Source organism: Mauremys reevesii, linkage group 1, assembly GCF_016161935.1.
Source record: "Mauremys reevesii isolate NIE-2019 linkage group 1, ASM1616193v1, whole genome shotgun sequence".
In the NCBI taxonomy this organism is placed as follows: Eukaryota; Metazoa; Chordata; order Testudines; family Geoemydidae; genus Mauremys; species Mauremys reevesii.
Genome location: NC_052623.1, coordinates 121,921,703 through 121,937,271, shown reverse-complemented (window position 1 = coordinate 121,937,271; position 15,569 = coordinate 121,921,703). Strand labels below are relative to the sequence as shown.

The 15,569-nt window shown below is 45.3% G+C and overlaps 1 protein-coding gene across 10 annotated transcripts in view; it reads right to left on the bottom strand.

Moving 5' to 3' along the window:
- Positions 1–2,348: 2,348 nt before the first annotated feature.
- The window catches only part of REV1 (REV1 DNA directed polymerase), a 104,017-nt gene continuing 90,796 nt past the window's right edge, over positions 2,349–15,569 (bottom strand). For 9 of the 10 annotated variants that reach the window (XM_039530215.1, XM_039530172.1, XM_039530206.1 and 6 more), the window contains 2 exons: positions 14,484–14,586; positions 2,350–2,741 (listed from right to left, as the gene is read on the bottom strand). In XM_039530215.1, coding sequence (XP_039386149.1) covers positions 2,630–2,741; positions 14,484–14,586 — 215 coding nt within the window. In that variant the 3' untranslated portion in view covers positions 2,350–2,629. Of the gene's footprint in view, positions 2,742–14,483; positions 14,587–15,569 lie in introns of all 10 variants that reach the window. The other variant, XM_039530181.1, reaches the window with a different exon arrangement.

The following is a 15,569-nucleotide window of genomic DNA, read 5'->3' as shown; positions in this document are numbered from 1 at the left end:
AACTGTTAACCTGCATAAACAAATTCTGGTGGCAGTAATGTAGTTCAAAGCCATCTTCTGCTTTTAACTATGATTTTTGATCTCAGTATTATAAGGCACTCACATTTTTGCTAGTGGAGCTATCTTCTGAAGATATTGAGCTCTGGCTGGATTGCCCTTCTCCCCTCTCTTCCACCCCCCCCCTTTTTTTTTAAAGGGTTGGAGGAGCTCCCATTACAGGGCATCTTGGTTTAACTACTCTGTTCCCTAACACATTATTTTGGACTATGGTGGCTTGCCCAAAAATGCATTCTTCATCAGTGGACCCAGAAGCAAGCACTTTTTAATAATTAAAAGGTGCAACACCACCAATAAAAAAAAAAGACTATCAGGACTTTCAAGCTCACTTCTGGAAAGGGCTACATTTCATTATGGTCTGAGTTTGGTAAAATTAAAGATGTCTACCCCTCAGTCCAGTGGTTCTCCCTACAACTGTCTGGTATAGGTGCTTGAGGTAGAAAGGCTGCAGCAACTGTGATTTTCTTAAAAATGCACTAACAGCTTGGTCAGCAGTGTTAAATTGGCTATGGAGTAGTAGTGCACACAGCTATACAAAAGGAAATCCACAATGAAAGTCAACTTCACCACAAACACCAGAGCCCAGATGAGGAGTCTAGGGCATCTGGCCCAGGACTCTCAAGATAGCACAGAAATCAGTGACTTTCTGACAAGTCTAACAAGTTCTGTTTTACGCTGTGTTCCTGTCGACTAATAAACCTTCTGTTTTACCGGCTGGCTGAGAATCATGTCTGACTGCAGAGTTGGGGTGCAGGACCCTCTGGCTTCCCCAGGAGCCCCACCTGGGCAGATTCGCTGAGGGAAGCGCACGGTGTGGAAGGGGATACTGAATGCTCTAAGGACAGCCAGGAAGGTCAAAGCTGTGTAAGCTGCTTGCCCTGGAGATACTATGGTCAGAGAGTGGAGGCTCCCCCAGAGTCCAGACTGGCTTTGTATGGAGTCGTTCCAGAGCATCGCCCTGACAGGGCGTGTGAAGGGCTGTTCTGCCCTTTACATTATTGCACAGCAAGGGGCACATGCAGCATAGCTTTTAGAAAGTTATATACATCTCCAACAAAAATTATCGATGCAAAGATCTTCTAAAAGAGATGCTCTAGGAACTATTTTGGGGAAGTTCTAGGGCTTCTGTAATACAGGAGGCCAGACTACATCATCACAATGGTCCCGTCTGGAATGACTGAGTGAGGTTCTTTGGCCTGTGTTACTGCAGGTGGTCAGACTAGGTGACCATAATGGTCCCTTCATAATCTATGAAACTATGCTGCAGCAACTGAGCAACAACAATAGTAAATATTTACTAAGCAAAATGCATTATCTGATTGCAATTCAGGGCTTAAAACTAATGCTGACATTCTTCACATTTAAATAGGCAAATTCATTCCATAGCCATAGATTTTGTTATTTGGGTCAGGTTCTGTATAAAACATGATGTGTTCATTGTTGCAGTCAACTACCATTTTGTGCTCACTGCATGACTTTCACTCCCCAAACAATGGAAACGCCCCCCCATAGCTGTTTTAAGGTAACATACGCCACAACATCTCCATTTACTGAAACCCCACAGAGGGCACTTCCCATCTAATGAAAAACCTGAGAAGTGATTAGAGTGGGAGCTGAGCTGAGCTTGCCAGGAGCTCTCTCTGTGCCCTTCCAGTTTTTTTCTGAGCTACCCATGCATGCCTCACTCTGATCCTTCACCACCTTGGGGAAAGAAGTGAGCAGCAAGGTGCGTGGTGTACGCCAACCCTGGATTCTGCAAGAGAGGTAACAATGTGAAATGTTAAAGGAAAAACATACATGCAAGTAATTTAAAACTTTGTGAACACCCATCACTACGGTAACAAAGGTTTTCTGAATGGGGCCACAGAAATCACAGCAGTTTTATGTGCAGTGTAGTTAAGAGTGTGCTACAGAGTCTATGGAACTTACGCTTTCATACTTTGTGGACCTACAAATGTACAGAACACAGTTTATGCATTAGTTCAATGGGTATTGGCTTTATAATCCCAAAGGCAAGATAGATAAATTATTCAACCCAAAGTACTGCCTATGATTTTAAGATGTCACACTCACGTATTCTAGACTACTTTATATAAACAGGTACAATGATTCATGGATTTTTCTCACAGAATTTTGAGAGAACTAAATAAGCGCTTACCACTGCAGAGCTTAGTAAAATGACTCAAAGCTACAGCTTTAATAAAGGGTTAGCTATATTCAAACTGAAGCATTGACAAAATGGAATCAGTACAAAAATATACATACAGTTCTTTATTAAACAACTGTAAACACTTCACTGTAAAAATCCATAAAACTTTATAAACAAACATTTTGCAAATAGATTCTATACTACAATAAAAGAATTTTAACACAATTATTTACATGCAATACTGACAAATTTGGCACTTTTTGAAAAGAAATGTACAAAACACTTTTTTGTTTAAAAAGAAATTGAAAATTATAAAAACTCAGAGCCTTACTATCATGCACTTTGCAAATACCTCACAAGCACTTATGGCACAGCTAGCAGAGAGCTCCAGGCTCCCACCAAGCTCTTTATTACAAGTTAAGTTCAGATAACTTTTAATGTGCTTCCATAAGTTTGTTGTAAAACCACCTGAACATTGTCAAGAATGAAGTCAAATGCCATATTCCAAACTGATTCCACAGACTGCTGCATTAACCTGGAGGAGGGGAAAAAAAAGGTAGCCATGCTTAGAACAATACAACAGTCATCCTTCCCAGGTCGATGTGTATTACAGTACGGGATGCTTTGGGAAGCGTTTGTTTCCAGTAGGCAAAGAGAAAAAATCCCACTAGAAATGAATCACAGCAGTTCAGTATAAACAGTGTTTAGATTAGTTTTTAGTAAAACAACACACAAAAAACTATGTTAAAAGATCATTATTAAGAATTAATTATGCCAGAATTATGCCAGTACAACCTTATTTGGCCTCTTTATGCATATTCATTACAAAATATTCTTTAATTACATGATTGCTGAATTAAAGTTGCCAGAATTAAGATCTTTTGCATTTCCTAACTTTGGAGTTTACTACCTTAATAATGTTCTCTTAATGTAGTTTTTGTGTGTGTAATTTGCTATGTTTTAAAAAAAGCAAAACCAACCCCCGAAATTCCATGATGTGGCATCATACTGACATACCCCTGTGGCTCATCAGCAGCATTGAAACTTTTAGATTCACATAGACCTCTGCCACTGAGCTAACTGGATAACTGATAGCAGTGGTAGGTTGCTATCCTTTATGAGGACCAGCAAGGAGAATGAGACACCTTGCTAATGGGATTCACAAATATGTGCTGAGACAGAGGAATGGTAACACTGATTGAGGGATCTTGTGTTCCATTCCAAACTCTAGAGTGGAGTGTACACTCTAATGGACAGACTCTTCTGCCCATTTACCCCAAGCTTGACACCTTCTGCACCATCCCGTCCAACCTGCCTCTATCCCATCCCATTCTCCTCACCTAGTTAGTCCCAATCTCCACTCCCCAAGTTTCTGATCCAGTCTCCTTGCCCAGTAAATTCTAGTCCCCCCCACCACACCACCCAGCCTCCACTTCCTGATCTCCCTCCCCCCCTCCCCATTATGCAGCCTAGTCTCCATCCCCAGCCTTCTCATTCAATCTCACTGTCCTCACCTTCCTCTGCTCCTTGGCCCCGTGTCTTTGCCCAGTCAGTCTCAGTTCTCTTCCTGTGCCCCAGCTCCTTGTCAGATTTGTCTCCCTTCCGCCTACCTCCTTCAACCTGCCTCACTAGCCTCCAGCTCCAGATTCCTCATCCAAGCTCAGTTTTGCCACCATCCAGTCTTCTCACCAATTCTCGTCCTCAGCCCTAGCTTCCTTGCCTAGCCAGTCCCAGCCCCCTTTGCTAGCTTCCAATCCCGGTCTCCACTCCCCATCTGTCTCAATTTATTCCCCAAACCTCCCCCACAATGCCAGATATCCATCTCTTCTCCCCTCTGCATTTGAATCAGATAGCTTCCTCCTCCCTTTTGCCAACAGGGGCTCACAGAATGCCCAGAACTGAGTCTCCCTGCTCTCAGTTCTAGTGCCCACTCTGGCCCAAAGCAGCCATTATGGGGAAAGTCCAGTTTTGGAGTGTCCCGACTCTGGAGAGGGCTTGCTCAGTTGCGCTGTGGGGCAACACATGCACATTCTGATCATACACAGAAGCTGTGAGAGGCTCAAGCATGCTCAGTGAGGACGGAAGCCCCAGAGAATTTAGCTAATCTCTAGCAAGTCTCTACTGAGCACCTGTGAACTCTGCTTTTTCAAAGGCTTATACCTTGTCCATGTTTGGGCAGATTTAAGCAGACTAGAGTTAAAAAAAATAAAAGTTGCCAGAATATTTTTAACACTGAAGAAAAACATTTTCCCCTAGCCCTTGGTCTTGGAAACAGATGAACTGTTTTGGCTGAAATTTTCCAAAACAATTCAGCCTGGGACAGAATGGAAAATTTCAGCCTGAATGGTAAGTCTGTCAAAGTTATAAGCAACTGAAAACAGGGTCTTATAATGGGAAGTGTCAGGCAACCTTAATAACAGGGGTGTCACTAGTTCAGTCTATAATCAATACAACCTTAGGTAATGCTCAGGCTGTTCTGAAGTTCAGAGGACTGTATTTCTCCAAATATAAAGAACTTCCCAGCAACTTTTACAAATTTCAGCATTTTTACCATTAGGATTACAATTTATAGACAGTCACCAGTTAACCTGTTCCTCTCACAACCTTACCCCCAATAATGAAGGGATTTAAATGATAAATTTCTGGATTCTGACACTTCCCTCACACCAAGACATTTGCGCTGCATCTTTCTTCCTACAAGAATGCAATTCAACATTTACACAGAGCTCTGGCATGTTGCATTGGGTGCTTGGCTGGAGGCTGAAACATCAGTGCAAGGGCATAAGAGGCGTGACCAAACCCTGGAGATCCATGGACTAGTACAAGCTGCCTCTCTAGTATTTAAAATCCAGGAAGAAAGGAGTAAAATAAAGGTTAGGACGCAGAAAGCTGCCCAAAAATCAAACAGTGAGATTCGGTGCTGCATCTGTAAGAGGTGCTGCAAAGAACTCAGAGCCTAGAGAAGGGAGCATCCCAAAAGTGACTAAAACTTTCTGATTCTAGACTGCTACAGGGATCAGAGTGGCTTTCAGTGCAACTCAGATAGCCCTGGAGGGCTGCCTAAATTACAACAGCCTGTAATTGGCTGTATGTGGGCAAGCTGCAGCTCTATCCCATGCTTTTCCCACTCCCTCACACTCTGGTATACTCCCTATGTCAGGATTTGCAAAGAAGTCCTTTAGGACATCCTGAACCTGTCTTCCTTAGCTCCTCTGCAGATGAAATTCCCCCAGGTCAGAATCAGGGCTCTTTATCCTGCTCTGTCTCCTTTACTTGGTGTACAGAGGGCCAGAGTGGGGGTGAGAATGTCACTAGCTGTTTTTCCTTAAACTTATGGGATTTTGCACCAGTTTCGTTAAGAATTTTATATAAAATACCCATCTGCTCTCTTAATTTCACAGTATGACTAATTTATTTACAAAAGCCCAATGACATACAATAACACACAGGCATAACTGAATAATATTTTGCATTTCTTTGTGCCTATCTGATGATCTCAACCTTGTGAGGTAGGTACTATTTCAATTTACAAGTGGAAAAGCTGAGGCACTATTAAGTGACTTGCTCAAATCACAGAGTTAATCAGTGGTAAATCCACTTCAGGTGACTCTCAAGCAGTTCAATCCAGAGGTGGATTAGAGTTTACCTGAAAAAAGATTCAAGAACATCACACCTGAACCTGGCATTATCTCTAGAATGTTGAGATATGGCATAATGAGGTGCAAAGACATATACCGATGACCAAACTTGCAGCTCTGGGTAGGCACTTGAGCTAGAAAAAGCTGCAGAAGCCACCTGCAGTCTCCTCAACTGTGATACCACTTGGCTTAGTGGAGACACATTGGCAATGTCGTGGTATAAACATATCCAGGAGGAAATGGCATGGCGAGATTCTGAATTGAGACTAGAAGACCCTTCATCCTGTCCATAACGATCACAAACAGTTGTGAGAATGACCTGAACGTTTAGTCCTGTTCAACTAAAAAGATAAGACTCTCTCTGAACATACAACGTACGGAAGCTCACTTCAATCCTTACAAGCATCAGGCTTGGGAAAGAAAGTTTGTAAGTATATTGCCTGATTGATGTGGAAATGAGACACTTTAGTCAGAAATTTTGGATGTGATTGTAAGTATACTTAGTACTTATAAAAGACTGTATAAGATGGGACAGCTACCAGGTCTCGCAATTCTCCAACTCTCCTCACAGAGATAATCACCACTAAAAAGGCTACTTTCATCAAAAGATGAAGCAATGAACAGGTAGCCAGCAGTTCAAAGTGGGGACTCACCAACCTTGTTAGTTAACATCATATTTAATCCTCAAGGGGGACAGGTTCCTTTACTTAGGGATATAACCTGTTGTGACAGGGTCAGACCAGATGGCTACAGGAGAGTGAGGCCTGGTCTACACTAAGCGTTTAAACCGAATTTAGCAGCGTTAAATCGATTTAACCCTGCCCCCTTCCACACAACGAAGCTCTTTATATCGATATAAAGGGCTCTTTAAACCGATTTCTGTACTCCTCCCCGATGAGGGGAGTAGCGCTGAAATCGGTATTGCTATGTCGGATTAGGGTTAGTGTGGCCGCAATTTGACGGTATTGGCCGCCGGGTGGTATCCCACAGTGCACCATTGTGACCACTCTGGAAAGCAATCTGAACTCAGATGCACTGGCCAGGTAGACAGGAAAAGCCCCGCGAACTTTTGAACTTCATTTTCTGTTTGCCCAGCATGGAGCTCTGATCAGCACGGGTGGCGATGCAGTCCCAAATCCAAAAAGAGCTCCAGCATGGACCGTACGGGAGATACTGGATCTGATTGCTGTATGGGGAGACAAATCTGTTCTATCAGAGCTCCGTTACAGACGACGAAATGACAAAGCATTTGAAAAAAAACTCCAGGCTATGATAGACAGAGTCCACAGCAGAGACTCAGCACAGTGCTGCGTGACAAGCGTAATGGAAAGCCAAAGAATCAAATGGACGCTCATGGAGGGAGGGAGGGGGTACTGAGGACTCCAGCTATCCCACAGTCCCCGCAGTCTCCGAAAAGCATTTGCATTCTTGGCTGAGCTCCCAATGCCTGAAGGGTCAAAAACATTTTCCCGGGTGTATGTATTCAATTTACACCCTTTCCCCTCCCCCCGAAAGAAAAGGGAAAACAATCGTTTCTTGCCTTTTTTCAGTGTCACCCTATGTCTACTGCATGCTGCTGGTAGATGGGGTGCTGCAGCGCTAAACACCCGCATCCCCTTCCCGGTGGCAGACGGTGCAAAATGACTGGCATCCATCGTCATCATCAGCCCGTGAGTGCTCCTGGCTGGCCTCGGTGAGGTCAGCCGGGGGCACCTGGGTAAAAATGGGAATGACTCCCGGTCATTCCCGGCAGACGGTACAGAAGGCTTGGTAACCGTCTTCATTATAGCAGCTGGAGGCTGAACTCCATCAGCCCCCCACCCTTTAATGTCCTGCCTGGACTATCATAGCAGCTGGAGGCTGCCTCCCCCTCATTTTATCTCACTAAAAACTCAGTGTTTCTTATTCCTGCATCACACAAATGAGGGGACACTGCCACGGTAGCCCAGGAGGGTTGGGAGAGGAGGGAAGCAACGGGTGGGGTTGTTGCAGGGACACCCCCTAGAATGGCATGCAGCTCATCATTTCTGCGGGATCTCTGGGGCTCTGACCCGGAGCAGCTGTGCTCTCTGGTTCTCTAGTACACTTGCCCCATATTCTAGGCAGGACTGACTATTTTTAGACAAAACATAAAGAAGGGAATGACCCGAACTGCTGGCTACCTGTTCGTTGCTTCATCTTTTGATGAAAGTAGCCATTTTAGTGGTGATTATCTCTGTGAGGAGAGTTGGAGAATTGCGAGACCTGGTAGCTGTCCCATCTTATACAGTCTTTTATAAGTATAAGAATCATTCCCATTTTTGTCCATGCGCCCCCGGCCGACCTCAGCAAGGCCAGCCAGGAGCACCCATGACAGCAGCAGACAGTACAAAAGGACTGTTAACAGTCATCGCCAATTTCCAAATGCAAACGGTGCAAAATGACTGATAACCATCATCTCATCGCCAATTTACAATGGCAGATGGTGCAATAGGGATGGTAAACGTCTCTGCTACCTTGCAAAGGCAAATGAATGCTGCTGTGTAGCACTGCAGTACCGCCTCTGTCAGCAGCATCCAGTACACATACGGTGACGTGACAAAAGGCAAAACAGACTCCATGGTTGCCATGCTATGGCGTCTGCCAGGGCAATCCAAGGAAAAAGGGCGCGAAACGACTGTCTGCTGTTGCTTTCATGGAGGAAGGATTGAGTGATGACATTTTCCCAGAATCACCCGCGACACTGTTTTTTGCCCCATCATGCATTGGGATCTCAACCCAGAATTCCAATGGGCAGGGGAGACTGCGGGAACTATGGGATAGCTACCCACAGTGCAATGCTCCAGAAATCGACGCTAGCCTTGGTACATGGATGCACACCGCCGAATTAATGTGCTTAGTGTGGCCGCATGCACTTGACTTTATACAATCTGTTTTAAAAAAAAGGTTTCTGTAAAATTGGAATAATCCCATAGTGTAGACATACCCTGATAGAAGGCAGATATATTAGTCCCAGGTTAAGAAGGTCCCCTTTCCCTGGGTAAGGTAACAGGGAAGGTTCCAGAACAACCAGGAACTTTCTGGAAACAATTAAGGCAGACAGGCTGATTAGAACACCTGCAGCCAACCAAGAAGCTGCTAGAATCAATTAAGGCAGGCTAATCAGGGCACCTGGGTTTAAAAAAGAGCTCACTTCAGTTTGTGGTGCGCGTGTGAGGCGCTGGGAGCAAGAGGTGCAAGGAGCTGAGAGGATGTGCTGCTGGAGGACTGAGGAGTACAAGCATTAACAGACATCAGGAGGAAGGTCCTGTGGTGAGGATAAAGAAGGTGTTGGGAGGAGACCATGGGGAAGTAGCCCAGGGAATTGTAGCTGTCGTGTAGCTGTTCCAGAAGGCACTCTAGGCAGCTGCAGTCCACAGGGCCCTGGGCTGGAACCCAGGGTAGAGGGCGGGCCCAGGTTCCCCCCAAAACCTCCCAACTCCTGATCCAACACAGCAAGATCTCTGAGGCTAGCAAAATCCGCCAATAAGCGCAGGACCCACCAAGGTAGAGGAGGAACTTTGTCACACTGTCCAGATCTTTCAAGAACCTGAGTGACATCAGATTGGAGAAAACTGAGTGACTAGCAACTAGAAGGTGGAAAGCAGAAACAGCCACTAGCTGAACCCTGATGGAACTAATGGAAAATCCTTGCTGTTTCAGGTGGAATAAATAATCCAGAATTTGTTGCGTAGATGCCTGGATCAGCGAAACACCTTTTTGCTGAGACCACAGGGAGAACCATTTCCACTTCAACAGGTATGGGTACCTAGAAGGTGGTTTTCTGCTATTCATGAGGATGTTTTGTAAATCCTTTGAACAGACCTCCTCCTCAGGTGTTAACCATGGAGCATCCAGGCAGTAAGATGAAGAGCATCCAGGCTGGGATGAAGGAGATGTCCATGGTCCTGTGATTATGTATGGATATGTATTTCCTGTACCCCTCAGAAGCAGTGCAAAGGCTTGGGGGTAGGGATCAGGGATAAAGAAGGAGCTGAGGAATAGGGAAGTAATCGCTGGGAAGGACCCTGGGTCTGAATTTGGAGGGCTGTTGGGTGTGGGTGGGAGAAGTATGGAACAGGGTTTTTTGGAGGTGGGTGGGAGGGGGGATTATTAGGGAGCCTCTCCCATGCAGACCCTGGCTGATCATTAGCCTCTCTGAGTCAGGCACATTTGCCCCTGTCCTCATGTGTCCCTGTACTCTCCTCCATCCCCATGTGACCCTGCACCCCCACTCAGCCAGCCCCCTTCCCCCATGTGTCTCTGCACCCTCCTACTCCTGTATTCCTGCACCCCCACTGCCATTCAGCCCCCATGTCAGTCTGTCCCCTCCACTAGCCCTTCTGAACCATCTGTGACCCCCACAGCAACCCATGTACCCCACACTGTCCATCCCCACATATCCCGTGCATCCTGACCAGGCCCAACAGGCAGGGCACTGTGAGGAACACAGTCTATTCACTTACCTATCAGCAGTTGGGGCTGCTCCCGCCCAGGAACAGATGCTCTCTGTTCTGGTGCCACAGCAGCCCCTGGTGGGTGAAGGGTGAGAGGCGTAACTGAAACACTTCTGCAGCAGAATGTATTTTCTTCAGAGAAAAAAAATTCTGCATGGGACATGAATTCTGCAGGGGCACAGAATTCCCCCAGGAGTAAGTATTATCCATAAGCACTAGTGAATTCTTACCCCAGTGTCAGGGAGGAAAGCCTGACAAGCTAGATGCATTGTCTCAACTCTCTCACATCTATGTGGAGAGCTAAATCTTGGACAGACCAGAAACCTTGAGTCATGGATTTCCCAGGTGAACCTAGAGAAGCATCTGTGACCAGAGTCAATATGGGTTGTGGAGGGACAAAGGGAACTCCCATACATATGTTGGCTGGGTCCATTCACCAGTCCAAAATGGCCAGAACTCCTCTGGGCTCTTGAACTATAATGTCCAGTGGGTGACAAATCAGAGAGTACACCAAGCTCACCCAGATCTAAAGCTTCCTGAGATGAAATCTGGCATGCCAAACCACACACGTACATGTGGCCTGAGACATATCACAGTTGGATGGGCCTTTAAGTCTAAGGAAATGGCTGCCAGTCTGAAATCTGGTTTGTGAGAAGAAAGCCCTGACTACTGTAGAATCCAGGACCACTAATATCTTCTAATCAGGGGGAAGTGCTGACTTGTCTTTGTTGATTAGCTGCCCCAGAACTCTAAAGGACTAGGTCATGGCAACACTAAATTCTACCTGGCTCTTGGACTGACCTCTCACCAACCAATTGTCCAGGTATGGAAATACACCTCTACCCTGCTATAACGCGACCTGATATAACACGGGTTCGTGTATAGCGCAGTAGCAGCGGGGCTCTGGCGGCGCTTTCAAGGGTCCAGGGCTACAGCTGCTGCGGGGAGCCCAGAGCTCTTTAAATAACTGCTGGAGCCCTGCCGCCGCTATCCTGGGGCTGCAGCAGCAGGGCTCGCCAGCGATTTAAAGGGCCCGGGCTCCCTGCAGCGGCTGGAACCCAGAGCTCTTTTAATCACCACCGGAGCCCTGCCGCCCCAAGCCAATATAACGGGGTTTCAGCTATAACACGGTAAAGATTTTGCCTTTGGAATTAAGAAGTAACATGAATAAACCCCTTTCCCTCTGTATAAAGTAGGAATCTCTTCTACAGCTCCCAACATGAGACTGGACCTCCAGAAGGAGGACCACTTTGTGAGACTGGTCCCTGAAGAGGGGCTGGGAAGGGAGGGGAGGAAGAGTAGAAATACAACCGTCACTTTATCCCAGTTCCACAATGCTTAGGACCCACTGCTCTAAGGTAATATGGGTCCAAGCACATGGGAAGTGTGGGATAGCCTGTCAGAAAAAAAACAGGGATAGGAGAAGCTGGCGTAAGGCAAAATGGTAAGCTATCCTCAACAGGGCAGTCAAACGGACTGCTTGGTATACCCAGGTTGTCTCTAGATGAGCTCACTGCAGACAAAAACTGATTAGGGGGTGGTCTCATCATATGATTCTTCCCTTTCCTCCTGCACTGGTCAAGTAGCCTAAATATAAAGGAACAGTGGAATGACTCAGGGCAGAATTGCTTTTTTCATGTGGAGTGGAGTATAAATCCTCAAAAGACTTCAATGTAGCTCTGGAGTTCTTCAGACTGTGGAATTTTGGTGTTCAGCCGGGCCCTCCTGAGTAGCTCTGCCTATAAATGAGGCTATTCTAGAGCTCGGAAGGGTTTGGTGGCAAAAACCATCTTCTCTGCAACCAACAGCCAAAAGGACTGAACAGAGATGTTTGTGGCTTCAGTCATCAGGTCTTCCATAGGTGGTCCAACAGACTATGCAGGATCTCCCTTTTGAGGTTCCGACACTCTTTTCCCAAGAATGTTAAGTTCCGCCAACCTATGTGAGCGCTTCTGAACTACCTCCACTGTGTGTCCAGGGAGGAAGACACCCTCTTCAACAGGTCCTGATAGGACCTTATTCAACCTAATGAAGAGAGGACACACCAGATAGCATCAACTCATCAGGTGATGAGGAGGAGGAACACAAAGCAAGCTGCAGTGAAGCTTTCTTGAACTCCTCCAACAGAGGTCTTGCTGGGGCAGTTTACTCTTGCTTGGCACCCAACTTGGCACCCAGGGTAACTTCGTGAGCCTCCTCGTGTGAACTATCCTGGCATCTACTTGGAGATCTGGAGAAAGAAGGGTTTGCAGGGAGGATCCAGTTGTGGGAGGAAATCTTCGCAGGTTCCAATATGGCCACTGGTAGGGCACTGGACCCCAGTCTCTTTCAGAGCAAGGATCCATGTCTCTCAACCAACATGGAACCTCTGCTAGAAAACACTGATGATGGAGAGTGATACCTCCTATCTCGAGATAGACACACATTAGCCAACTTCCAATTCCGAAAACGAGCCTGAGTCACCCATCCAGGTGCAGAGGAGCACTGGCAAGATTCCAGAGATGACAGTACTGAGAGAAGCATACTCGGCTCACCTCTGGATAGCATTAGACAATGGTGTGCAGAAGGATCTGAAGCAGTCAACGGTCCTGAAAGCTGACCTATACCCACAAGTAAGTATGATGCAGTCTAAGGGTTTATTGGTACTTGGCAAGATGTCTCCTATACTACTGGAGAGGCCAGTACCAAGAGAGACAGGAGATCGCATGCTGCCGCATATGCCTCTTTAGGTTCTCTTTATGTTGCTACTGTTGCATTGAAGAGGTTGGTATCACAGCATCAGTCAATCATAATGGCACAGACACCAGTGCTGATGATCCCAATTTAGATGCTACTGGCACAGGTGAGTGCCTCCTCTCCAGCACTCTACTCTGCTTCCCAGCTTGTTTACTGGTTGACGGTGCTGGGGACCTTGATCTCTTGGAGGATGAGTCCTTTGCAGCGCCATGGCAATATTTCTTTCTCAGTACCAAGGAAGGACAAATGTGCCAAGACTCTGCAATGTTCAGAGGGGCACTTCTGACAGAAGTAGATATGTTTGGTAAGGCTCTGATGATAGACACAGGGCAGCCTTTATTAGAAAGTGACAGAGCTTCACTACCCTATTCTTTTTGGGTCTTAAGTCCCTGAAGATCTGGCACCTGTCCCAGACATGACCCTTGTCATGGAACTTTAAACTCTGAGAAGTACGGTCACTCACCAGCATGGATTTTCTGCAGTCGGTGCAAGGCTTAAAGCTCAGAGACCGAGGCATTTCCTGGTACCAGGCATCAGCATCCAGAAGAATCAGGAAGCAACAGTTCACCAAAGTACAAAACAACTAAGAAATGTAACATACACTAACCTAAGGGCAGGTCTACACTATGGGGGAAAATCAGTATAAGATACGCAACTTCAGCTACGTGAATAACGTAGCTGAAGTCGAAGTATCTGATATTAAATTACTTACCGTCCTCATGGCGCGGGATAGACGTCCGTGGCTCCCCATGTCGACTCCGCTACCGCAGTTCGCGTTGGTGGAGTTATGGAGTCAACATGAGTGCGTTCGGGGATCGATATATCGCGTCTAGATGAGACGCGATGTATCGATCCCCGAGAAATCGATTGCTGAAGACGTAGCCTAAGTATGAACAAAGTACCAAACTATATACAAGAGTACCAAACTACATACACTGAAAAGGACAATACTTGCAGAAGCAAAGCTAATACACTGACTACAAACTGAGGGTGATAAGAAGGAACTGAGGAGGATCAGGGATGGCTCCACCCTTTATACTAACAAGCAACAGCATGAGGCAGCAGAGGGCGCACCTGTGACCCGACAGATACCACTAAGGAAAAAGTCTCTGACTCTGATGCACTGGGCACGCTCACCTCTGAAGTGGAATGGACATGTGCAATCACTCAGAAAGAAGTCCATCCTTTGTCTGAAAAGCATTCCACTTTTTAGCTAATGCTACTACTTCAGGTTGCAAAATTGCTGCAGCTATTTTCACTTGCTCAACTTTCCAAAAATTAGGAAAGTTCTTTTACATATAGTTCGATTTTTATTTTTCTTTTAAAATCATATTCATAAATGCCATGACTGTTAAGTTTGTGCCCTTGCATTAACATATCTAGTACATCAACTTTAGCACAAACTATATATATATGAAATTAAGCTACCTTTTCATGTATTTGATGACCAGATCTAACTTTTCCAAATCCTTTTCTTCTATCAGATCAGTACAGTACTTCACAACCTGTAGAATGTCTTCCTCCATGGGATCTGTAAGAAAAATATAGATACAGTAGGGGACTTTTCTTCAAGTATACTTGGAATCAAAGAAATTCTGCAGTGACTAGTATTTCAGGGCCTGATCTTGCAGCCCTTGCATTCCCACATCTCCCACTGAAGTTATCTGAAGTTTTGCATATTCAAGGACTGCATGATCCTGAGAAATCTGGACAGCAGACCTGGTTTTTTCTTCAAGAACAAGTGACAGCACAGCTATTAAAGAAATGGAACAGATATATGCATTTATAATGGAATAGCTGTTTCAACACGTTGGTAATAAAGGCAGTGATGTCCTGAAATGTCAGAGACCCTAAAAAAACTGCAGTTCAGATTTTTCAGGATATCAAGGAGGCAATAATTGTCTCAAATTATGTTAAAGTACAATGCTACCTTTTAACGATTGTTTTATACTTTTGTTCTTCTGTAATCTTATAAAAGAATTCTAATATGTATTATAAAACCTTCCAGTTCATCTTTCTGATAAAAATGCTTTCTATAGAAGAGGAACGAGGAGTACTTGTGGCATCTTAGAGACTAACAAATTAATTTGGGCATAAGCTTTCGTGGGCTAAAACACATTTCATCGGATGCATGCAGTGGAAAATACAGTAGGAAGCTATATAGACAGAGAGAACATGAAAAAATGGGTGTTGCCATGCCAGCTATAACTAGACTAATCAATTAAGGTGGGCTATTATCAGCGGGAGGAAAAAAAAAAAACTTTTGTAGTGATAATCAGGATGGCCCATTTCAAACAGTTGACAAGGTGTGAGTAACAGTAGGGGGAAAATTAGCATGGGGAAATAGTTTTACTTTGTGTAATGGCCCATCCACTCCCAGTCTTTATTCAAGCCTAGTTTGATGGTGTCCAGTTTGCAAATTAATTCCAATTCAGCAGTCTCTCGTTGGAGTCTGTTTTTGAAGTTTTTTTTTGTTGGAGTATTGCAACTTTTAGGTCTGTAATTGAGTGACCA